The sequence below is a fragment of the Orbicella faveolata genome, unplaced genomic scaffold (assembly GCF_042242905.1).
Source record: "Orbicella faveolata isolate gen_17 unplaced genomic scaffold, um_ofav_v1 contig_4, whole genome shotgun sequence".
In the NCBI taxonomy this organism is placed as follows: domain Eukaryota; kingdom Metazoa; phylum Cnidaria; class Anthozoa; order Scleractinia; family Merulinidae; genus Orbicella; species Orbicella faveolata.
The window spans coordinates 9,878,503-9,904,163 of NW_028301569.1; the positions used below are offsets into that span (position 1 = coordinate 9,878,503).

The 25,661-nt window shown below is 37.9% G+C and overlaps 2 protein-coding genes and 2 long non-coding RNA genes across 10 annotated transcripts in view; 2 read left to right on the top strand and 2 right to left on the bottom strand.

Moving 5' to 3' along the window:
* Positions 1-2,392: 2,392 nt before the first annotated feature.
* On the bottom strand, positions 2,393-7,172 carry LOC110046259 (A-type voltage-gated potassium channel KCND1-like). The gene is made up of 2 exons (XM_020751950.2): positions 5,917-7,172; positions 2,393-3,628 (listed from the first exon to the last, which is right to left on the bottom strand). The coding sequence occupies exons 1-2, from the start codon at positions 7,170-7,172 to the stop codon at positions 3,499-3,501; spliced, it is 1,386 nt and encodes a 461-aa protein (XP_020607609.2). The 3' UTR covers positions 2,393-3,498.
* Positions 2,852-8,456, top strand: LOC149101380 (uncharacterized). Its single transcript, XR_016203157.1, has 2 exons — positions 2,852-2,903; positions 5,225-8,456. It is a non-coding gene; the product is annotated as an uncharacterized LOC149101380 (long non-coding RNA).
* Positions 8,457-10,713: 2,257 nt separating this feature from the next.
* Positions 10,714-25,661, bottom strand: part of LOC110046279 (A-type voltage-gated potassium channel KCND3-like) — a 32,201-nt gene continuing 17,253 nt past the window's right edge. For 6 of the 7 annotated variants that reach the window (XM_089276368.1, XM_089276367.1, XM_089276370.1 and 3 more), the window contains 2 exons: positions 15,632-17,241; positions 10,714-12,844 (listed from right to left, as the gene is read on the bottom strand). In XM_089276368.1, the coding sequence (XP_089132494.1) occupies positions 12,565-12,844; positions 15,632-16,797 (1,446 nt within the window). In that variant the 5' untranslated portion in view covers positions 16,798-17,241 and the 3' untranslated portion in view covers positions 10,714-12,564. Of the gene's footprint in view, positions 12,845-15,631; positions 17,242-23,088; positions 24,264-25,661 lie in introns of those variants that run through there. The other variant, XM_089276371.1, reaches the window with a different exon arrangement.
* LOC149101381 (uncharacterized) lies at positions 17,193-23,178 on the top strand. The gene is made up of 3 exons (XR_016203156.1): positions 17,193-17,266; positions 22,523-22,609; positions 22,881-23,178. It is a non-coding gene; the product is annotated as an uncharacterized LOC149101381 (long non-coding RNA).

Sequence of the window (25,661 nt, forward strand, 5' to 3'; positions counted from 1 at the left end):
CCACCTTAAATTTATGAAATAGAAGGTTTGGTGGCTGTGCACACCATCGCAAGAATCTTTTGATTTTTCTCAAAATATTCCATTTATGTTGAGTAGACTTTAATAAGAAAACAGGAAAATGTTTTCATCCAGTCCTTTAAAATTTAAATGTCAAAATATTGATAATATTTTTTACCGGTTTAAACTGCAAAAGATATTCATTCGTGCCATTGTGATATTATGACAGACGGGTTATTTAGCAGGAACTTGACACTCGAGAGTACTGGTTGCAGCGAAGTCCCTTTCTATAAACTATTGAAAGCATGTGTTCGTGTTTTTTTCGATAGCTTCTTAAATTTCTTCATCAACCAAACAATTTACAAACAATTATGACTGAACTGCAAGTAATTATCGATATCTTGTGACTGAACTATAAAAAAAGCCACTATGAGACAGTTGCGATGTGGAAAAAGATGTTTAAATGCCGTACTACTGCGTTCAAAGAAATTTGATTTAAGTACCAAAGAGGAATACTTGCTGAGGCCATTGTTTACATTTGGCTCATTAGCATACAGCTTCGCGCACAGAAGGCAACATATGACGTAAATTTGATTGACTCCAAATAAACTAAACACAATGTGAAATTTTTAGCTCTTCGGGTGTAATGTTCAAGGAGAAATTGTCTTTCAAAACCTGCAAAAGCGCTAATGAGCTCACATATTCTTTGTAAAATTTTGAGGTTTTAAAACCCGCGTCGCACGAAAACGATTCAATACATCGCGGTCAAATTCATTGACAGAGTGAATGGTGCTATGATCTTTCAATATTCAGAACTGATTTTTTTTTTAGCTTCATCAGTAACTGGAATGCTTATGCTAATGAAGCAAATATTGTAATCAAGGATTCCCCTGTAGCAATGTGTCAGGAAAATAAATACTTTGGAGTCGTTTTAATTGAAGCTACAACTACAGAATTGTGTTAGCGTTGTTTTACAAAAGAAATCCCAAAATGTAACACTTTTTGCAGCGTAATTTGCATAAGAAGCGTTGAATTTCAATGAATATAACATGAGAAACTTTGGCTGTATTCTATTTGCCGTAAATCTAAAAAAAACAAAAAAGGAAATCTTTTTATTGATTAGATGAGTTTTGTTCGTCAATTTTTGCGCTAAAGATATAAAGCTGTTACAACCGCGCCGTTTATTTGTTTAAGATGCAGATTACACAGAAACCATTTTGGTTTTTACGAGCATCGAAATATGAAAACGATATTACAGAGCATGGCTATCAGCTTGTTTGATCTGGTATCAGTTTTTCTGGCAGTATCACCGATTTCTCTTTGATATTTAACAACCATTATCATGAAATACCTCGATATATATCTTACCTTTGATAGAGTAGTTATTCACTTTTCAATGATAATATCGAGTCCAGGCGGGCATCGCAGCTCTTCAGCTTCACAAGAAAACATTTTCCAATTAATATTTTCGTAGGAATTAAATTGCACTGCTATCTTTGCATTTGTGCGAGCAATATGAACAGTTATTGACTTGTAACCTCTTAAAATCTCCCCAGAGGGCGAATTTAAAACAAGTTTAGATATCCCAACATCATAAAAGCATAATAAAAATATATACTTCAAAAAAAATAACTCTCGCCGTCACCTAATTAACTTTTAATCAATTCCTTGGACCTGATTGGTGAATTTTCAAGTCAGCTGGTGTTGGTTATTATGAGCTGTGACCGAAAATCTCAAAAGTCAATACTGGAATACAGTGAGAGGTGCGAGTGTGGCAAATCTACATAAAATGTTTGAATAGTTTCAGACGCAGATGCCAATTTTAATTTTGGTGTGTTCTTCCATCAAATCAAGTGAATTTCGTATTGAAGTGTGTTAAAATCCACAAGAGTCTACTAGATGTCAAAGATTAAAGCTAAACAAAGCATTGTGAAACTTGCAATTAGTAGATTTGTTTCTGAGATTCAACGAATAATTTTGTGACGAAAAATGCGTGCTCTTCAACTTACTTATCATCTCATGATTTATTTTATGATTAGACCTAATTGGACTACATTCATGCAGTTTGTGGCTGTTATTTCATGGTAATTATCTAGTAGGATTTCTTTAGCAAAAAAAGTAAAAAACCTTAAATAAGGCGCGATGCTATACATACCGAGTACCACGTCCGACAAAATTATGTTATGTAACGCAACATCCAAGAAGGACCCAAAAGCGGAAAAAAGTTGGTATTTTCTTGTATGAACAACACAGTATTTTTCTGTCCATTAAAATGGCAAGAACAAATGTCAAATCCAGACAAAAACAAAAACAAGTCCAGACAAATGACACATTGCTACGGATTAAGAGAGTTTTACGTTTTAAAAACCTCTTTCACCAATAAACATATTTCAAGTTTCAAATTTCCATTGTTAAAATATTTTATTGTTATTGTTAACAGCTACATGATATGTATAAGAGAATACCTCTCAACTATAGTAAATGATTTTGAAATTTTGTGTAACTTTTTTTTTTTTAATTTTAGGTTTGCGTTAAGTAAAGAAATATACTCAGAACATAGTATTGGAGAAAGTCTTGTCATAATTTGAAGCAGCCCGTCTTTGCACCGATCTTGGTAAGTTTTGATTTATTGCGCTCGTGACATTATATTAATGTACACAAAGCAAATTAACGAAAGAATAATTGTCATCAGTTTGTGCTACCTAAAAGCTAGTGGCAAGATCACGTGTGTTTTCTCGCTTAGGGTGTGAGTTAGGCTGTGTTCACACTGGTGCCTGGGCACTGGCGCTGCGTTCAGACACTACTACTCCAAGTACACAAGTACCATCTGGTCAAGGTCTCCACCTTGTACCCAGGCACGGGCACTCTGCTCACGGGCACTGTGCTCACGGGAACTGTGCACACTGGTATGTATGGGTTATTGGCCAAGTGTGAGGTCAAGATGGCTGGATATTGGCCAAGTTCTTTTTTTTGCGTGTTTATGGACCGAGACGGAGTCGAGGTCCTTAATTTCGCAAAAAAAGAACGAGGCCAATATCCAGCCATCTTGACCGAACAAGCTTGGTCAATAAAGGATTTATTATATGGCTTTCGGGGAAATTTTTTTTGCGGGACACGGCGGGTATTCCCGAGCAGGCAAGATGGCTCCATCTTGCCCGCTCGGGTAGCCAATCACAGCGCAGGATTTGATTCATCTTGCCCGCTCACGCAACTAGCCATACAATAAGAGTACTTAAAAAAGGTGTATTCACACAATGTTTAGCGAAAAACGTCAGTACTCGAGCACAGTCCATAGCGTACGGCTATGTTCACACTTGGTGCTAGGGTACGATTCTCGCTGGGCACTAGTGCGAACACACCTCTTTCCAAGCACTCACACCAGAATTCAAGCACAGGTAATGCCCATGGCAAGCACATGGTGATTCTCCTAAACTCAAGCCCCGAGTACCCTTATCTTTCTCTGATGCTTGTACCATGTGAAGTAAAGAAGAGAGGTAATTGCTAGCTTTGCACGACAACTTTCTTGTCCTGCATTATCGGAATTGGGAGTGACATGATGACCACGCCGCAGATGCAGCACAAACCTCCTATTATCTTCCCTAATGTTGTAAGAGGTACGACGTCACCATACCTGTGGAAAGAAATGATAACGACGACGAGTCAGTGAAGCGCACTCCACAAGAGTTACTATGGCCCGTCCGTGCTACACTGGAAGAATTTGAAAACGGATGTTTCACTCCGAAAACGTATCAAATGTTTTCAGTCCACACTACGCCATAAGAACTTGAAAACGCAACAAGAAGTATGGGTTATTGACCAAGCTTGTTCGGTCAAGATGGCTGGATATTGGCCAATTTTTTTTTTTTTTTGCGTGTTTATGGACCGAGACGGAGTCGAGGTCCATAAACTCGCAAAAAAAAGAACGAGGCCAATATCCAGCCATCTTGACAGAACAAGTTTGGTCAATAAAGGATTTGTTATATGGCTTTTGGGGAAATTTTTTTGCGGGAAACGGCGTGCAGTCCCGAGCGGGCAAGATAGCTCCATCTTGCCCGTTCCGATAGCCAATCACAGCGCAGGATTTGATTCATCTTGCCCGCTCACGGAGGTAGCCATATAATAAACGGTCATTTTGGATTTGTGTTTGAGGAAAACATCACGCCAGCGTTTTCAAAAAGCTCCGTCCGTCCACACTAAAACGCAAAGCCGGAATTTTTAAATTCCTCTGGTTTGAAGAGCCTTTTCGAAAAGCTACGTTTTCGTGACGGATTAGTGTAGACGGAAGGCCTAACCGTAGGAATAAAAATGCGTTTTCGAATTCCTCCCACGTAGTGTGAACGGGGCCTTAGCAGTGCGTTCCCACGCAATACGTCGTTCATTATGGCGCCATGTGGCAACTTTCGAGATATCTGAGAGCGACGGACCTGTCTCGAGAAGTGGGGCAAACAGAATGAGAAGAGTCAAATGTTGGCCCATATTAAAACCGCCTACCTCGAAAGGAAATATCTGTGAGAGCGTCTGTACGTCGGTTGCCGTTGATAATCGTGTTCCTCTCATAAATTATCCATGCATTAAAAGCTGCAAAGGAACTAGCTCCCTGTATGTGATCTTTGCATGAGGTAATTAATGAGCTTAGAAAGCTCACAGATAAAAACCCGACCACTCGCTGAATAATTTTGTCGCCATTTAAGGGCTCATTATCTCTGTTAATCTGTCTTTTAAACGGGCTTTCAAATTCTACATTTAAATTTCACTCACCAGGTTACCAATTTCCAATGTGGTCTTTATAGCCAATTCTTGAGATATTTTTCAGCACGATCGATAAAACACGACGCGCTCAGTTCAACAATTTACAAACGTTTCACGTCATTAAACCGTGAAAGATCGATTACCTAAACAGGCCATTTTCCACACTTTTCAGGAAATTCATGTGGCTATGAACACAATGATCGACGGTAACACACAGACGCAATCTCATCTTTTATAGTTCTGGGATGGCACCTGTAACAAAGGCTAGTCAAGTGTGCGATAAAGCTTTTATACGCGTCACAGAAAATGTTAATGACCTTTCGAGATGACGTTTGTCAAATTGACAGGCGAAAATGGGCACATTATCAAAGTGCAATGTAAATATTGTTGTTGCCTTATGTCTTGTGTCACAAATGGTCAGTAAGGCGAAAGATTAATGTACAAAGCAAATACGATTTATTGTCTATCAATCTTCTAGATTATGATGATTCTCAAAACTTAGCAGCACCAATGAATCGCAGTCCCAATCGCAATCTGGCGAGATGGATTTATGACAAGTTCCATGAAAGACGTAAGTGTTGAATAGATAATGGAACTTCGCTCTTCTCTCCATTTGGGTTTGGACATCTTGGTACATCACTTTGAAGGTTTCAATGAATGCTTTAAACAATCAAGTGACAATTGATGTTCAAAGCCCAAATGGTTGTTTTTCCTTACCAGTTAGTGAGCGTTCGATCTTGTTGGCTCGTTCGTGTGGAACTTCGATACCGAAGGTTTCCGAAGAGTCAGGTTCAAGGATTTGAACGTGCACTCACAAGTATAACGAAAGTTTTTAGGTAACCATGTCAGGTTATAATACGATACGTAGCTTAGCAGCCGGTATTTAACCGAAATGCGATCTTAGATCATGTTGCGTGACTACAAAGAGAATCCCGGCTAGAGGCCATTAATAACAATATGTAAAACGCAGTATGCAAAACGGAGCAGATGGAAATTATAAAACCCTAATGATTTCGTCATGAAATTACATTAGGGAATAACCTTCTCTGCTTAGCTGGCGATATTTGTCTATTGTGTCATCACAACGACCGCCAACTTGCATGCTAACTGCAGCTTGACATGATTGTTGTCTCATGGAAATGACCGGACATAATTTTTTTTGATACCTACCCAGTTGTCATCATCGTAACGCACGTGTACCATAGCGAGTGTGGTATACTCTTGAAGTTCGCTGGGTTCTCTATTCGCTCCACATAGTACAGTACACTGGCAAATAAAAGAATTCCTAGCGTGAACGTGAAATACAAAAAGAGCAAATCCGTGGAGCAGTTTCTGAGCGTATACAGCAGGGACTGTAATCGTGAAGAACCCCTGGTCAGTTTCATTATCCGACTCACTCGCAGAACCCGGAGGGTCATAAGTAAGGTAACGCTGTCTGTATTGACAAATTGCGAGGCAATAAGTGAGACATAATATGGTAGTATCGCCAGTAGGTCGATCACATTGAAGAAATTCTTCATAAACATCCAGCGTTTTTTCGCCAAACTAAAACGAATGAGAAATTCAAGGGTAAAAACGGCCACAAATGTCGCGTCGAAGGCTGCAAACAACTCAGGATGCAATTCCAAACATTTGATTCCTTCTTCGCAGTCAATGGTCTCAACCGTTGTAGTCACCACGCTAAGAAATATGAACAACCCGTACAGAAAATTAAACGCTTTTTGTGGGAGTCTGGATTTGGGTAGTCCGCATCTGCAATTTATCTCACATCTGTTTCTATTTGCGAAGTCAGCTGTTATTTTTTCTCTCTTGTCCGAGTGTTTTGCGCTAGATAATTCAACACAATTATCCCGCCTTCTCCGCATATTTTCCTGCGTTCTCCTAGATGAGGGCAGATGATTGCTACTAATGTCACAGTTTGTTAACTTTTTCGAGCTTCCTTGCCGCATCTCCTTCCGTGTTTTTGTCCCGCCGTTGCTCTCGCGTCGTTTCCAGTTTAGATAATTAGCCGGGAGCGCGGTATGGACCGCCTTCATACTCGCTTTCCGCACGGCATAATGGCTGGGATGTTTTTCTTTCTCGTCGGCGTTGACTGTGTACCAACAACAATCCTCCAGCTCGCAAATCGGAATCCCAAAATAGTCGAGCTCTTCTTTAAAAGCAACGGGACAGTCGTCGGGCGATGAATGGAGCTTCCCGCATTGGTAGAAATTCAATATATAACGAAATAAAAAGGGATCCCTGTCGAAAAAATATTCCTGCTTAGACGCGTCGAAAAAACGGCCAAGCATTTCACTTCCAAGTAGAGTGTGCGGATGGCGCTGCAAATACTCTTTCTTCGTCATGAACCGTTGCCCGCTTACGTTTAACACAATTCGATGCTTTTTATTAGAGTCGGGAGTTCTAAAGTGGACACGTTTCGCCATCTAGTTTAAAACTCTCCCTCCTCAAACCGAGCCGTATTTGACGCCATTCTAAATCTCAAGTCCTGCATCAGGTTTAGGCTCTTATATGACGCGGATCCTCGAATCGAAGTCACTGCAAGATGATATCAACTGAATTCTGCTGACTTTACCAAGCGGATGCCCTGCAACTTGTTGGCTCAAACAATACCAACGCATTAGTCGACATCCACGTAAAGATCGGGTCGATTTGGAGCTTAATCGTCGTTCAATCAAATCCGGTTGATAATCGTGCCAAAATAGACCAGTAGAAGCGTGCTCGCCAAGATTGATTTCTTTTTGAAACATTTAATGCTCGAAACAAACCAATAGTGGATATGTAAATCAGCCCAGCCTTGACAGACCATATAGAATTTCTTATTTGTTCAACTGTGCATGTTAATTTCCAGCGTTTTGAATTGTCCATCAAACAGTCAGCATGCTACTGCATGCTAGTAATCGAGTTTTACACGATTTTTATCCAAACGCGCGCCGTTTCAAACTGTGTTGTATGGTTTTCCAAGACTTGTGAACTGGGAATCACTGGATCGCTTTAAAACTTTTCAGTCTTCTCAGTGGACAGCGTTAAACAGTTAATCCGTCTTTACATCGTTTAGCGCAGGGGAAAAGCTGACTATTTCCCTTGTTAAAAGAAGGAAATCATGATTGGAGTGAGGTTTGAATTTAAATTACTTATAAGAAAACAGGGCAATCACGGGGCGAGAAAACACAGGAAAACCCAGCGGGTTTCCGCCGTCTTGTGGAGAATATAAAACAAAAAAGCGCTTTGAGAGCAGAGGAAATTTGTAACAATTTGCGGGAACACCGATTAGCCCTAAACAATGTGAATAGAAAATGACCCAGAACAAATTTTCAATTGCTGATTCATTCGTTAGAGCCCAAGAACATTTTATGAGGGTTTGTCTGAAGCATACTGTTTTCAGACCGCTTTCAACGAGTTTAACTATATCTAAATATACTTTAAATTTGCTGCTACGCGGAAGATCATTAGCTAAAATCAACACCATTCCCCGTCAGGACGTTTGTAATAGTGTAGTCTTTTCAGAGAAGTTACAGAAATCATTGCGATGTCACTGGATGTTATCAAAGAAGATTGTAAACAATCCGATTCAAGGAGAAATTCTCTTTACACACAAAGACACCTGTCGCACGGAGGGTTTCTTTATATGGGGGCGAACAATAGAAAAACCTGCTAAGCATTGTTTGAATAAAAAACAGGGCAGATGTTTTGTTATGGGTTATTATCAATTCACTTTATGCTCTTTACTACGTGTCTTTGCCAGCCATAATATCAAAGCTTTTAGTTAACCATTGAAGTCCTCGTAATTAGAATCCAATTACGTTTGCAAAATGACTCGTCTTGCGTGGCATGTTTTACGCTTATGTTTTATTTTTATTTTTAAGGATTGTTTTAAGAATAATCTCATGGCTGTGTTCTTAGATAAAAACGATCCAACGTTTGAGGTGATTCATTACAAATAATGCCGTGTATGATGACCAACAGGCGAAACCGTCGCTTGCAACCGAATTGTTGCGAAGTGTCTCGTCGACAAATTTGAATTTCTTTGGTAATTCTGCTACAAAAACAAAACAACAATAATCCCATTAGTGTTAAAAGGTTCCTTTTGAGTAACCTTGCTAGTCGCCAAGGAGTTTAGACTATGAGGAAGGAATCCCTTTCAAAAGCAAATGGAAGATTCAACAAAATACCATTTTCCGCAGATAATTTTAAGAAACTACTCAGACACATTAATAGATTGGAATTAAATCCTTGGTAAAGTCCAGTCCCTTTGGTAAAATGAATTTATTATTAGCTTAGAAAATGTGCTTATTGATTCAGTCCCGACGCAGACTATCGAGCTTACAAGAAGACCGAAATAACATGTATTAAACCAAGAATAAATTAAACACTTTGGAATTTACAGTCATTTTATGCCATATGCTTAACACCCTAATTTTCGGCACCGAATTTTGATTGAGAAGTACAACCGAAAGAGACCATTCACTGTCATGAATATATTTTATACAGCGATTATAACATACACCCGCCCCGATTACCAATTTAACTTTGGATCATCAATTATATTATTTTCTGGTCTGCGGCAACAATATAACCTTCCGGCTGCGAACAAATTTGTGTAAAAAATTCAGGTGGCGTTGGTATATATTTATACCTCATACGACAGACGCGCATCAGGAGAAGAGTGTCCACCGGTTTTAGTTGGGTTTGGGCCAATGGGCTGATAAAGGTAACTATTTTCAGGGATGTAGCCAGTATGCGGCAAATCGACACACATGCCTCAATCATTTTTTGCGTTCGCGTTGTTCTTTTTTCAGTGTTTTGAAGAGGGTAAGCAAAACATTGCTAAATACCTAGGAAGAGAATTTAATATGTAGTGGACATTGCCTCATTCATAATATTTGTTTCTGGCTGCGACCCTGATTCTAAGAACGAAATTTCGTGGAAGAAGATAATGAAAACAGTAGCATGGAGAAGACAGTATTGAATGGCTTGAGGCCAAGATTATCAGTAGCTCGTTTGTTGATACGGTCTAGCTGAAGTTAGCCCTAGAAAAACAGGAAGTCTTCTTTGGAGTCAAATCCTCCAAGCTGATTGGTCAGTTTTGCCAGCTGAGGTGAACAAGATAACATAAGATAAAGTTGGAGTCAGACATAATAACGTTAACGTAGGCTGTTCAGAGAAACTCACTGTTTCAATATTTTCCTATACTGGTTACACGTCCGCATTTGACTTAAACACGATTACCCACTGAATGACGCGTAAAAAGTGCCGCATTAGGAGCGGCATTTTACGTGCATGTGGCCACACGCTTTTAATTACTACATTACTTGCGCAACCAGAGTCCTTCCCATTAATCCCAGATCTTACCGGTCAGAGACCAATGAGACCAACCCAAAAAAGTGGAGCGACATTTTCCGATCAAATCGAGCTAACTGAGGGAAATGGCTCTAATTATGTTCTGTTTCCTTCCTCAACCCCACACATAAGTCAAATCTACCGAAGGGAAGTACCAAGGTAGGGCAACGAATCGGTTTGTAAAGAAGCAAAGCTAAATTTCGTTCTCAAGGTCCAAAAGGATGAAAGTGGACCACCTGCAAAGGTGGTATCGTATATTCCGGTCAGACCGATGCAGTTCTTCAGTTTGGCTTTTTCTCATGCTTATTATAATATTGTCCCAAAAGACCATTTTACAGTCGTCTGCTCAATTACTTGCCTCACCTATCAGTGCAAGCGAGCCTTGCTTTATTACAAACACCTCTGGTTTTTCGTTCAAATGCAAACTAGTTAGCATCAGAACAACTTGATTGACACAACAAAAGTAGTGAGGTCTGTACCAAAACAAGGTCACCTCCAGCCTCGTTGCCTTTCAAGGGCCAGGTCATTGTGTAGACAGCTGTAAAATGGTCTCTTGGCATTGAAACTTCAGTAAAAATTTAAAATCGTTTTTGTTATTTAGAACAGGAATTACGGAACTAGATCTGATTAACGCGAGTCTTGTAATTATATTTATTTCACTTTTTCTTTAATGCAATGCCTAATATTCTACTTTAAAATATGTCACAATGATATATTCAAGTTTATTTATGTACTGTTTATAGTTTCTTACGGTTTACACTGTAATAACTACAGTAAATATATATGTAGCATTTATGTTCATTTAGTTTTGCGTTTTAGTGATCTGGGTTTATCAGACTACTGTTTTTTCTTTGCACGAATGGGACAAGTTGTCCTTTATTTTAGTAAAAAAATCCATATTAAATGAAAAGCACTTGTTATGGATGTTAGTCGCTACTCCAGACAAGTCATTGCAACCATAGTTAATAGAGGGAAATGGTTAGGAACCTGGCAAAGTTCTTTGTTGTATGTTCTCGTTGGCTATTTTGGGGGTTGACCCTGCACAAAACCTGGCAAAATACAAAAGGTGGTTATGTGTCCTAATACAAATAACCAATAGAAGCATTGTGATTAGGTAATTCATGCACAGTCTATGAGCATAAACCAAAAGATGTGCAGGGTCAAGGACCTTCGAACGTCATTCTCAGCCTGTTTGTTTGCTTCTTTGATGTTTACCGAGCTTCTTAACTATTTCCCTCCATTACCTATACCGCAACTGAATATAATTTGTTCTTTATTTTACTCGTCGCAAGTTAATGACACGTACATGTACTATCACTGTTATGTCCCCCTGTGGTTAAGGAAACTTGCTTGCATGGCGTCCTCAAAGTTCATTTTGAATTAAAAGAAATGGTGCATGCAATTTCCTTGCCCAATGCTAACACTTGAGAAATTTCGAGTAGCCCGAAATTTTCTAAATCGTTTGCATCGGTTTATGACCCCCTTTCATGGACAGGGGCGGGCAAAACATAAAGATACGTCATTGACGTGTTTCCACAGGCCAATCAGAACGCTCGTTATATAATATTTTATAACCAATTAATAGAACTGGAATACAGTGACCTTAAACAGAATCCTATACAGTTAAGTAACAAAATACTATGAAGTAGTTTGATTGTATGTAGAAACCTATCTATGTCAAAGAGTGTCATTTAGCTAAGATGTATACCTCAATAATAGCAGTTTCTTAGAAAATTAATGACTTTTTTCTTTCTGAAAATAGTAAAACCTCTATCAGATATTCTCATTTAGGAAATAGGTAAATATTGATTAATAGTTTAGATGTGCCCGCCCTTTTCACTCCCTGACCAAAAACTAGTTTCTCCTTGCAATATAACGCCGTCTCATGTAGTCTGATAATGCGAACAAATAAACTCATCAACAGGTTATCGTGCAGTACTTTCATGTGGTATTGCTTCGCATTGTACGACAAAGAAAACCTTATTAGCAGTTGCCCTACAATCGTGGACAAAAGTCCTAAGGACACTTATGTAATGTATCGAGTTATCTGTGTTTTACAAGCTTGAAAAGGTCGCTGCTATCCTTTGAAAAACGCGTTGCTGTTCCCCCTCCCCACCCAATACAATGTTGAAAATCACGAGAAATTTCAGGTGCTAGTTTTCAAAATTGTATGTGGGGTGGGGGGAGAGGTCAGACAAGTGAAGTTGTATTCGCGTCTAGCGTGGGTGCAAAAGCACCCGAAGTGCAAACTTGTCCATTCTTGTAGGTTCTCGAGTTTTCTATGAGCGAAACCAAACCGCGCAGGCTATCGCTTAGAGAAGTTGAGAACGATAACTCTTAGCAAATTAGTTTCAAGATTAAAGAAGTAGTGCCAAAACTGTAAAAAAAGTTTTCTTTTAACATTTAAATCACGTTCGAGACCAAACCGATTGCGATTATTTCTTTGAAAGATAGATGAAATTTCTGGAGATTTACTCTTCAAGTGTGATTTTCCATTAACTTTGAGCTTTCTCCATTGACTCCGCCATTAGTGACGATCTGTGCTAATGAACAGCGGTTTTCCTCTAAACAGGATGCACACTCGTTAATAGTCTTCTCTGGTCTCCGCCGCTTTCGTGACGTCACAGACGCCAGCGTGCAAGGAACTTGCTTCTCTTGCAGTATGGGAATCGGTAACGCGAGTAACACAACACCAGAAACACAACAAACGGATCCGACGATCTTACCAAGAACAGACGAAGGCACTACATCACCATAACTAGACGATGAGAAAATAATCAAACAATAACATTTAGCCTGGTAGTAATTGTCGGTAAAGTCTGGATACGAGCTAAGTGGTCCATTAGGCCAGCGCCGGTTTCTGTAGCATTAAGCGACTAGTGGTATTTCCACTGCCCCCTGGATGGGATGCTAGTCCATCGTTATGTTACCCCCAGTATTAAATTCGCCAGTACCCATTTGTACACCTGTGGGTGAAGAGAGGAATTGTGAGAGTAAAGTGTTTTGCTCAAGAACACGACACAATGTCCCCGAACAGGGCTCGAACCTGGACCGCTCGATCGGGAGACGAGCGCACTGGCCATGAGGCTACCTTGTCTCTCACGGTACCTAGTACTTGTAGACTTGGCAGAAATGGGTGATTTCATTTTCAAGCCGTCATGCTTATTACCTGTAGATGTATGTAACGTGGGAATGGCCTATTTAAAAGTTTTGAATAAGGCGTTCAATAGGGAACTTAAGCAAACCACGACGAAGACGGCAACGTGAACGTCACAAAAAAAGGTTTAATGAGAAAAACAATAGCTGTGCACGTGCATTATAAATCGTTGTATATTTCTTTGCCGTCCTCTGAAAAACAACAACGTGAAATGACCAAGTTCTACGTCGTCTACGAAACGTGGACGACGCAGCTAATTTTCGTATTTCCAGTTGGAATTGAACGCCGTCGTTGCATATTTAGATTACGCACGCTTTTAGAACAATTGGCGTACCCAACAGATCTAGACAATCGCGAATTTCGTTTGTAAAATATAAATTCATTTTTTACTAGTCGTCGTCCTCGGCGTCGTCGTCGTTGTTGCTTAAGCTCCCTAATTTTATACCCACAACTTGGTGTAGCAAACTTACACGTTCAGCAGTTTTAAGGGGGCAAATATGGGTTGATTTCTCTTTTGTGTTTGTTGTTGTTGTCGTTGTTGTTTCTGTTTGTTTCCTGTTTTCCACAAAATAATTTCGTGGATTTTGTTTACTTTTCACTGTTACGAAAACTTTTATCGGAGATTACTTGTACCACCAAAAGAAAAAATACCTTTAAAAATGTAATAAAAAAAGACTAACATTTCCAGAGGAAGACATGAAAAATAGTCAGAACGTTTTGTCAATATCTACCTGTGCAATCCTCCCTCGAAATGTTTAATTCATGTTGATCTAGATAAACGTTCATGCAGACTGAAACAAAAATCTGTGACAAATATTTTACTACGAAGGATATACATGTATAATGAGTCATTTTACCCCTTTTTGGCCCTTTCAGATTGTTTCAACATTTTGCGTGCAATTCTGAGTATCGTCCAAGAAATTGACTCTGTGGACATGCGTACTGCTCAAGCGCGCGCTAATGTGACGAATTATAGCGCCTTCGACTTCCATAAAAAAACTTTTTTTTCCATTAAGGGATGGATTACTCTCATTTAGACATCAACTATGCGGTGACGTCCTTTGAGGGTGTCGGTAAAATTATCCTTTTTTTTTTCTTTTTAGTTGCGGTTTCATATTTATCATGTTTACCTCCATGTTAAATGGTATTGAAAGCCTTTTTTGCATTGACACTTAAAATGAACCTTATCTGATCGTTTAAGGTTGCAATTTAGGACATTTGTCTTTTAGTGCTTTTTAAAACCCATTGAAACACCAACCAATCCATTTAAATCCCAGGGTGACTGTAAAAATTCCACTCTTTAGTCGATTGACGTTTCAGTTTAAGCCATTTGTCTTAGACGCCACTTAAACCTATTGAAGCACAGTCCCATTTACTTGAATCCGACAGCTGACTGTAAGAAAAATCACCTCTTTTAACAATTGACAGTTACCATTACCTTTACAGTTACCAATTGACAGTTACCTTTTCAAAGTTTTTTTCAGACCCGTTCACACCCTTATACAAATAAGCTGTATTGTTACTTTTCATGCAAAGAGCCTCGGATACTTAATACAAATACACAAGTATTGGGTGGTTGAAACTATCGAAAAATAGCCAATTGCTTTAGAACAATCATCTCCATGTCGTGCTTATTTCCTACCGAATCTGAATTGGAGATTACAAAGCTTTTAGGGAAACCAAAAATGACAACAAGGATTGAAGATATATAAGATATTTTCAGTTAAATTGATTTAACTCAAACCAGGGACCATGCTAGTCAAGATTCAAATTATTTTACAGTCTAGTTTTGTACGATAGCTTTTAAGTATTAATAATAAAGCAACAACTAAAAGATCGATTGAGAAACTCTTGAAACTTTTACCGTATTGTCTTCTATTAAGGTTGTGCGGAAAGCCACAAATAGTTTGCTTTTAACGTAACTCGACGCATAATTAATTCAAACGACGAGAAGTCGCCCAGCAGTAAAAAGCTTTTAAGCGTGGGTTTCCACCACCACAATGTAGTCTAAACTAAGACCGTGAATTTCTAAATATTTAGAGCTATTCATTACCTAGTTTTCTTAAAGAATGATACTTTATGAAAATTGGACAATCGATTTTTCTATATTTTTGAAGTGCAAAATTGTTCGGAAATCGAAATAGTAAAAATTCATAATTTGAAATTTCATAATTTGATCAATAATTTGATGGAGTGTAAGGTTCGATAAAATTAGCAGAAAATTTAAATTTTGATTACCGAGAGTGAACGTGATATATATAAAAAATAATGAATTCCACCAGCCGACTTCTTATACTAATAAGACTAACTGACACAAATTCAACATTTAAACATCGATTTCGATACTTCGAGTACAGAAAAATAATAACGTAAATAAACGGTACTCACCCGACAGTCATAAGCGTGACACAGATGTACCAAAATGATTCCGGAATGCTGGAGAACTTTGGATCACCCTCCGCGAGCTCCAAATAGTAAATTGCTGTTCCAAATAGAATAATTGCTAAGAAACAAATACAGTAAAGGAAGACTATGTCTACGGCACATCGACGAAGAGTAAGCAATAAGCAGCGCAGTCTTCGCGAATTCCTCGTGAGTTTCAGAATCCGAATCACTCGTAGCACTTTCAGTATTTGAAGAAAGCTTGTTTCCACTCCAAAACTTGTCACAACCAAGGTTATGTAATAAGGCAGAATCGCCAACGTATCGATCACATTCATGGCGTCCAACATAAATTTCTTCTTCTTCGGGCAAACGTAAAACCGAATCAAAAGTTCGACTGTGAATATAACAACGCATATTGACTCCACTGTGAAGAAGATTTTGTGGTACGCTTCGCCGCACGTCAAATTCTCCCCGCATTGTAATGTCTCCAATGACGCTATTAATACACTAACGAATATAAAAAACCCGTATATGATATGAAATATTACTCCTGTTTTCGTTGTCTTTGAAGGGCCTATTGTCCGCCAAATTTTCTGCCGCAGCGAAAGTTTTGGTTCACAGTGCAGGTCGCATAAATTTCCATGGCAATTGATAGATTCCCCTTTGAGTTCGTCTTCGTCACCTTCAACAAGGACAGATCTCTCTTTAGCACTGCAGTGATCCCAGCAACAATTGTCAACATCGTAAATCGAAAATCCATAAAATTGCAATTCCTCTTCGAACGCTGCGGGACAGTCTTCCTGTGAACAGTGTAGTTTACCGTAGCGGTAATAATTCAAAACAAATTTGAACAAATACGGATCTCGATCGAGAAAGTATTCCTTCCGTCGGTCGTCATAAAATTGTTTCATCGTCTCGCTGCTTCCGAGCAAAGAATTCGGAAAACGCAGCAACGTGCTCTGCCACGTTTGAAACTTGATCCCGCTGACGTTGATCGTTAAACGCCGGTCGTTAGTGGAGCCAAACGACTCCGCCGTCACGCGCCTGCCGCTTAGAGCAGACCCAATTGAGGCCCTGGGGTACTCAAGAAGTGATTTTCGTTGCAACTTGTTATTGTTAGAGACGTGATGTTTCTTCAATAATACGCCTGAAATGCTTGAGTGAAACATTGGCGATTTCCCCACCAGAATCTCGGTTACGCTTTGTCTTTCTGAAAGCCAGTTTAAAATCCTGTCGTGCCTTCCCCTCGAGCGTGGTAGCACTCCCAGGTTCTATGTTTATGTTTCGTTGTTGTTGTTGTTGTTGTTGTTGTTTTTTTTTTCAGGGGCAATGTTGAGTTTGTTGTGACCTTTTCTGCTGGAGCGCAGATTTGAGGTGTTGGTGTTTTCGAGTCTTCTTCAAACAAGCTTCACGATGATCACAAAGATAAACCGAAGCCACGTGTTCGAGCATACAAACGATTGAATTGAAAGAATTGCAACAAAAAGAAGAAATTACCATATGGTTTGTTTCAAAGGAGACTTCTCTCTTCTATTGTGGTAAAGGTTCTCATTGGCCAGGCTTATCGTAGATTTGCCTTTTACGCCCTTACTAATAAGCTCGCCGCAGTCGACCTGTAGATGGGAAATATACCACAAGGTGAGCTTGAGTGGCGCAGAATGAATTTTGATTATAACTTTTTATCACGCTTACATCGTGTGTCGCGATATCCTTAAAACACAGCGATAAAACCGCTAATTATAAGCCGTGTATTGAATATCTTAAATTCATGAATTGTTTGCTCTTCGATCGCGTTTATGCTTTTGTTTTGTTTTGTTTTTTTAATAATACCAAGGTTCTCACATAATGTTGCCGCATATTCCCGCAGTGTGACACTGCTTGACTGCATCTTACCCGCCAGAAGAAATGCACCATCTTATAAGCTACCAACAATACTTTTTCCGCTTTTGCTTTTCAGCAATTTTCCTTACAGCAAAACCATAGGACCATTTGGACATAATTTATCTTCTATTTCAATGATGCATTTAACTTTAGGGGTTTTGCTAATTCCATGTGGTTTCACTACCTCTTAAGGGAAATTAAGACGTCTCTTCTATTAAAGCCTTAAGCAAAGTTTACAATACTACAGAGCAATTTTCTTGTGACAACAAAATCGCCCCCTAAGCTCGCCACTATAATGAATCTCCGGGTGTTGTTTACCGTTTCTGAGATGTAAAGAAACTGCAGTGTGAGTTACACTTTGAAATTAAAATTTTATTAAAGAAGTCAGAAAAACAATACGTAGATAGGAGAAACAAGATTTTGGGTGATTAGTTGAATATGGATTTAATACCACTAAATATGCACTTTCGGATTGATAGGTCGTAAATCACGCCAAAAATGTGCGCTATTTTGTCATTACGGAGGCTGCCTTTTTTTTCTATATACCGTTCAATTGAGGTTTTTCTAATTACTTTAGAGTCGTTTGTTTTTGTAGTCAAATGATAGGCCTTTGAAATGAGCTTTTTTTATTTATACCTTCTGGATCCTTTTAAATATCCTTAAAGCAATTAATTGGGTTAAGAACAATAAAGGCTAGATTTTTTGGAGCAGTCCTTAACAAATGATAGAAACACATTAGGAAGTGAGGAAGGCTAAACATGGCAAGCTAGCGAGGAAATAATTTCCATATTTTTTGGACAACTAGAAAATAACAGGTTCAGAAATTGGGAGACTTTCAGATTACATTTTTTATTTTATTTTTTATTGTTATTGTTATTGTTATTACTATTTTTTCTCATTTTAGGGTGAAATAGATCAGAGCTGATCAAAAATTTCGACAGGCAGATCTCGAGCACGATTGATAAATCAGTGCTTTAAATACAATATTGGCTGGAGATGTTGAAAATATTTCTTAGAGAGAAACTTTCAGGAGTCACTTATTCGTTTGGCTTTGAGTTGACAACTGTTAGCCAGGGTAGAAAATTGAACATAAGTCACTCCTGAAAACGTAAAAGTTAGAATGCTTCAATGTAATGCGCCTTAGCTAAAAGTTAGAAATCGCCGAAAGTTGTTTTTCTTCAAGGTTAGATCCTTCTTTCATTTTGTATCGGATTAAAACATCTTCAATTCCGGTAAGCTTCCGAAATGCGCCTATAGTTTCCGTTTTTGTTTTTAATTTTCGCACGTGTTTCGTTTGACAGTGCCGAAAACAAATATTCTTCGGAGGTAAAAACGTAAATAAAATCCGGCAGCACCACGTAGATTAAACGTTTCCCAGCACGTAATTAATATTGCGTGGGGGTAAAATCACAAAAATTTCATTAACTTACATTTCATGGTTGTAAGCAAGACAGAAAAGATCCAGATAGAGTGTTTGGGTTAAAAGTAAATTGCGCACTGGTCGATCGGCGCACAAGTTTTTCTTCCATATTAAATTAAACGACTGAACAATCAAACGGGTCTTGTTACGTGAGACGGTATTACATAAAAAAGAGTTGTTTAAACGCTATAATGGTTTAAGTTGTCGCATGTAGGAAGTTTTGAATATTCCCTTCTTTTTATTGGAAAATATTGACTTTTTCAAATGATGTATTAAAGAAGAAAAAAAATATAATAGAGACTTTAAGTTGTCGCTGATAGGAATTTTTGAATATTTCCTTCCTTTGCTTGGAAAAATATTGACTTTTTCAAATGATGTATTGAAGATGAAAACAATTTAATAGAGAGTTTAAGTTATCGCTGGTGGGAATTTTTGAATATTTCCTTCCTTTTCTTAGAAAATATTGACTTTTTCAAATGATGTATTAAAGATGACAAAAAAAATCTAAGCGTTCTGTCGTAACGTCAAGACTACATTGACTTAAGCCAGGTGCCGTTCTGTCTGTTTGAAAACAACTGAACAGCTTAATCACGCCTAATGGCATTTGTTCACGAAAATAATAATAAACTGCTTTATGCGGCGATATTATTTAGAGGGCCCTGATGGGGGTACTGGCGCTGCTGGAATCTGAGTTATCAGTTGAACTTTCAGCCCACTTTTCTGTTATCAGTCAATTTTGGGGGAGCAGGGATGGCGCAGTGCGGGTGTTTTTCCAGCCATTTTGAAAAGATAAACATGCATGCAGTAAGTACTTGATGTGAGAATTGCATGCCATAAAGATAGCGCGTTGACTATCGTTGAATAGTCAACGATGGCAGCCAATCAAATGGGTGGTTTTGAAAAAGACCACGTTTGCTTTGCACTAACTCTATACAAATGAACAAAAATTCGTTCTACTAGAGTACACTCTGAAGTGTCTGGCTTGCTTTTGAAGGTGCTTAAAGGACCCTTGTCACTCTCCGCTATTTTCGATGCAATCGAAATTATTGATATTCCATGGTGGAGGGAAATCTTACTGCTTTACAGTAAGTTGTTTTCCTGAAAGTATGTTTAATTATCTTTCGTAGTTTCACAGTATTTTCCTTCTTTTCGATGTGCTCCGAATAAAATATAATAGCCAAACTCTCGCATGTAAACAAAAACAAACGTAAGGCTGACTAGGGCCCTTTAACAATTCTCACCTTCGCTTTGGGAGAATAGAATATTCCTCATGTGTGACTAGACAGGTTCGGGGATGTGTTGTCAACAGCAAGGCTTTCTCTCCTGTTTTCATGGCAACAGACTAGTCAATCTTACACAGACTTTTCACATAACCAATGGTAACCTACATGTGCTTTTTCAATGACCAACATACAATAAAGGTAGCCTGATTTACCTGTGTTTTCGTGTCTTTTCTGACTCGTTTTGGAAGGGATTTGCAGTAGTCCACGTAAAGCGGTTTCTTTAGACAAACTGAAGAAGATTTAAAAGCATCGGAAGTAAAAATAAGGCGAAATGTCTGCTGTTTCATTTATTAACGATAAATTTCCCTGGGGGAACATCTAGCCTTTAATTTATTTCTACCGTTGATATAATAATAATTCAACAATACGTGGGTATCCTGTGAACTATCCGATGCATATGACTACAGAGGGCGTACATACTAAGAGCTTGTGTCTCTCGTAACAAATGGCCCAACCGAGACAAAACAAACATTTACTGGAGTGACTGTGCATTGCAATAGAACAATAACACTACCTTGGCAATTTCTTTTCTCGCTTTCAGAACTTGATTTTGTCTCAAGATACTACTCTCCAATACCAACTTTAATTCTGAAGAACAATTTGGTCTCAAATACTATTCGCCGTTATATTCAATAGCAATATTCGCGGAATATTAGTATTTTTGTGTGCGTGCTTCTTTGTTTGTTTCTTTAGTCTGTCCACGCCTCGAGTGAAGAGGCAAGGGCAGATAAATCAACAAAATCGGAATATTCAACCCGCTGTGAAAATTAACTTTTCCATTTTCTTTGCTTTATACTTATAATTGCACATGCATAAAATAGCTTTCATGGAAATATATAAATTATTCTTCACCAGAAATAGCAATCGAAGACAACATTTTTGTTATTATTTTATTTTATACATTTTCGTGTTCGTGTTCGATGCACCAGTAATATCGGTTTACAGTGCTGTGTTATAGACCAATTATGTTTTTCTTTTCCTTTTGAACACTCAGCCTCACATTAGATTTGTTTCCACAAGTCAGACAAATTATGATATCAAACGCAGTTAATTTTCCCTTGCGTGTTAATTATTTAACATACATACGTGATTGACGGTCCATGGAGTCAGATATTTAATACACAGATCAAGCATGACTCATCAGAAATATTGACTGGTGTGAATATAACAGTATATCGTTTAAGGATTTTGCTGACATAGTTCTCTACATGTTGATAATTGTTTATTTCGAGAACAGGAGCATCGATAAGAAATGTACCTTGTTGATTTGGAGAGTGCCTTTGTTTTGCTAGGGAACTATTTTGGCTTAAAAACGCAATGGTGTAAAACTATAGACTCGCATAAATCTGTTAATGTATGAAGTTCTAAAAGCTTGTGGCTTTTTACGTCCCATTATCGCAGGGAAAATAAAAAGCCATTTAAGATCGTTATGTTGACAGAGAAAAATAATTATGTTATTGCGCCTGATATGACAGGATCTGCATAATTATTCTATGCTACATAGAATGAATAATGTTGAATCTTGTTTAGACAATTCATTTTTTGCAAGGAAAGATGAAATAAAAATTAAGTAAGGTTGAAAACATGAAAATAAATAGCTTAAGTTTTGAACTTGATCCTAAAAGGCAGAGGATTTAATAGTTGTCATCAGCAGAACACGCTAGGCTGTCTTCGTTAGCATTTCAGCCTGACAAATGTAATAATTGCCTCTTTCAAAAACAGCTTTTTTGACTAAATTCGCATAAACGTTTCCTTACTTTTCGAGATATTATAACTGCATACGAATCCATTCATTGCACGTTCAAAACTCGGTGAACTATTAGCTTTAGGTTGGTATATGTGTGAACAACATTTAGACGAAGGACCATTAGACATATTAAATGAAGTGACAAAAGTAAAAAACTGAGCAAGAGACTTACGCGGATGGTGCTATCGCTTGAGGTTCATTTCTTCTTATTTGCTTTTCCAATCGCCATATATTAGCACTGTTTGGTCATGAGTGTGCTTCCAATTGGAAACATCGACTAGCTGCTAATCCTGTTATGACTGTGGCTTCGATTAGAAGACAGCTCTACTCTCGACTCGTATTAGCGTAAACCGCTGGACAAGATCTTTGAGCCGTTTCGCTTTCATGTGCCTGTCATGACGAGAGATTTATTCAAATCCCACAGTAGTTCTAATTACCTCTGACACTAACTCCCTTGAAACCAACAAGAACATATTCTCTCGTAATACAGAGTAGGACAGATGTTGTGGATTTTCTATAGCTCTGTTGAAAGCAAACCCAAAATAATTTTATTCATTACACAGATAATTTTTATGGCTACTTCCATCAACCATTTAAAGCCAGTTTTCAATTGGCCCAGGCGAGAGATGTTTGTTTTACAATCATGGCAGGTATGGGTTGCTGTGAACGTAATTACCTTAAATAACACGCAATTTTTGGAAACGTAAACTATACACATTTTATGCGACGTTTATTTTTTTTTTTTCCTTTGAATTTTATGAAATGAACTGTACACCTCGCTTTTCATAAATTTCATATTTGTTATTATTTCAATCTTTTACCGATCAATTACAGTTTTAGGTGTATTTCAGTGATTATTTCTAAAACATTATAATCTAAAAGTACGAATTATCATGCTTCTTTTTTAAATTGTTTCCCCAGCCACAAAAATATAATTTGGATGAGGCAGACGCCAAGATTGACCGGTGAGGAAGGTTTTGGTTAGATCGGTCGGGCTCTTGGAATTGCACGTATTAATAAGAACCCTCCGTTTCGATCACTTGTAGGTACATAAATTTACATTTATAGAGTAGAGAGGCATTTATATTATACTAAAAGGACAAATAAGGAAAAGCTTATATATACAAACCGTTTCCCTACAAAGATTTGGGCGTTGCGCGGATGTAGGAGTGATCGAAAATATTGTTTTCTTTGAATAAATTTATCGCTTAAAATGACAGTCATGAAGTAAAAGTGGTCTCTGACTCACACCAAAATTGACAGTATTCTGTCATACATTTTTAATAACCAAACTGACAATTGATTTCAAATTAAAATCACGGCGGATATGTGCATCACAGAAAGGCCACCGGCATTGTACAGTGGAAACCCTGTGCCATCTACATGACCTGCAGGGTGCCCCTTCTATGGCATAAGGGAGCCCAGTTACGGTATCTTGAGTGATTCTGGCCACATACAAAATTTTCTTTAAATTGAAGGAACCGCCTGAAAATAATTGTTTACTAATAATAATAAACCATAAAGAAACAAGGATGGTTAAGGATGAGGAAGATTGACGCGGATTGCAAACGACGAACTTGAAAAATTTTAGGCTAAACTTTTGAAGAGGAGCAAACCGTGTCGCAACTCATACAAGTACTGGCCTTTAAAAGGACCGGCCCTGGAAATGTAGGATTGTCATAGATCCACTTCAGTTTTGGACAAAAGGTTGTCCACAATTCATTTTTATCAGTCGGGTGATTGTTTTTGTAAACTGTTAAGTTCAGTTTTAACACCAATTTAAACACCAGCTCCCGAAATTCCATATTCACAAAAACTGCTGATCTCGAGCTCTTGTACGTTTATCGCCGTAACAAAGTTAGCCCATGCCTATTGTGGCATACACTTTCGAAACTACAAAGATATTTGTCAATTAACCTCGTCTGGACTGTACGAAAATGGTATAAATTTCGGACATGATTTTCATTATTCAAAAGCAATGTAGTACAATTTTACTGACAATGGTTTCTTCTGTTACTTAGAAACCAGTCAAGATAAAACTATGGCCATAAGTATGGGATCAAAACCGGCGTTCGCTGACTTGGGTTTCCTTAAAGTAAAACCAGTAGGTCTCTACTGTCCCAAATTAAAAGTATCCCCATCTCTTAGAGGCCAGCAAGACCTTCGAAGGATTATTTTCGCATCTAGAGTATACGGTTTGCGATCTTAAACGTAACAATCTTTCACAAGCGCTCCAAAATGAAATATCTTTGAATTGACTGGTCACTACCAGCTGCAAAAACTGAATAGAAAACCATTTGAAAATAATTATCAAGCTGTCTCTTAGAACGGATTCCTTGCTTGACAAATAAGCTTAAAAAAATGAATTTTGATTGCTGCGTTTTCTAGATTGATTAAAAGAGATGACCAAAATCAACGTGTTAGATCTGTGCATTAGGACTGAAACGTTTCATATATCCTCCTGGCTTTTAATTTCTGTTGATTGTATCTTTTTCAGAAGGTTAACACTTTAATAACTTCATGCGTGATAATCCCTTTTTTAAAATATAACTTCTGATCGAGTTAATGAAATTAAATTAGTGAGAGGTGTAAAATGTACGAATTATCGTTAGAAGTATAAACGAATATCCTCATTCTCGTATCACGTTTCTTAATTTCTTAAGATTACAAGATAAAAAAGTAACAATTCTTCACAAAATATTAACTCCTTGTCGATTTAATAAGATAACTTGAGACGCGCAAAATTTTAGTTATGTATAGCTTATGGAAAAACCTTCCTGACGTTTTCGTGTCATCTTTAATGAAAATCGTCACATTCAAAATGATTATCTCTCGGTTAAGTTTAAACACTTCTAGCTTAATTAAATATGACCAAGAAAATGAATGGATTATATAATTTGCATTGCACTCAGTTAAAATTCCCTATTATTGCCGTAAGACCGGCTTAAGGTTAAGATAATTTCATAATCAGCTTTATCTTTCATTGTTTCTCCGTCATTAGCTGGTGCCAAATAAATTTCATGTACAGTAGAGAGTGAATGCAGCTGATATTGTCCATTTTATTTCTCTTTCCTGTAGGTTGCAATAAACGCTTCTAAAACGAACTATCTAACATCAACAAATCCGTTTTGAGAATTCTGTGGCATACGTGTTCGTCCGATAAATGTTTTGACGATCTTGGGAGAAATGTATGCTGATTACTCGTGGGAATTAAAAGGCTTAAAAAACAAATATTCAACTTTGTTCGTTTAAGACATACAATTACATTAGAATGTTTTTCGTACTTGTCATTTTTAAAATTTTCCTGTTTTTTTTTTTTTTTTTACACACAATATTAAAATCGAGTTCTATTTCGCTTCTATTTCCATTTCGTAATTTGAATCTGATTTCGGATCTGTGAAATCGTGACATATACGAATTTTCAACATTCCGTGATTTTGTGAGGGCTTTCTCGTAAATTGCCTAATTTTTCAGGATGTTAATCGTGAATACAAGGTCTTAGGTCTTTTCTTTCTCAAAAAATACATCAGCTTGAAGGCTTTCCGAGCGTTTCAGCTCTTGAAAATGAGCCTGTAGCTTTGAATGTCGTTCCTTTGTCAGTTTTATTATTTGAAATGGGCTTCCTTTTAAAATTGTTTGTTTTTGTTGCAGCAAAATGGCATGGCCTCTGGTGAAAATATAAGTAAGCAGATGGCTGGAATA

Bases quoted from the DNA above. Each gene is read 5' to 3' on its own strand.
- LOC110046259 (XM_020751950.2), bottom strand. From the start codon at position 7,172: ATGGCGAAACGTGTCCACTTTAGAACTCCCGACTCTAATAAAAAGCAT. The intron at 3,629-5,916 runs GTAGGTATCAAA...TTCTTTCCACAG, and splicing joins GTTACGATGATGACAACTGG to GTATGGTGACGTCGTACCTC.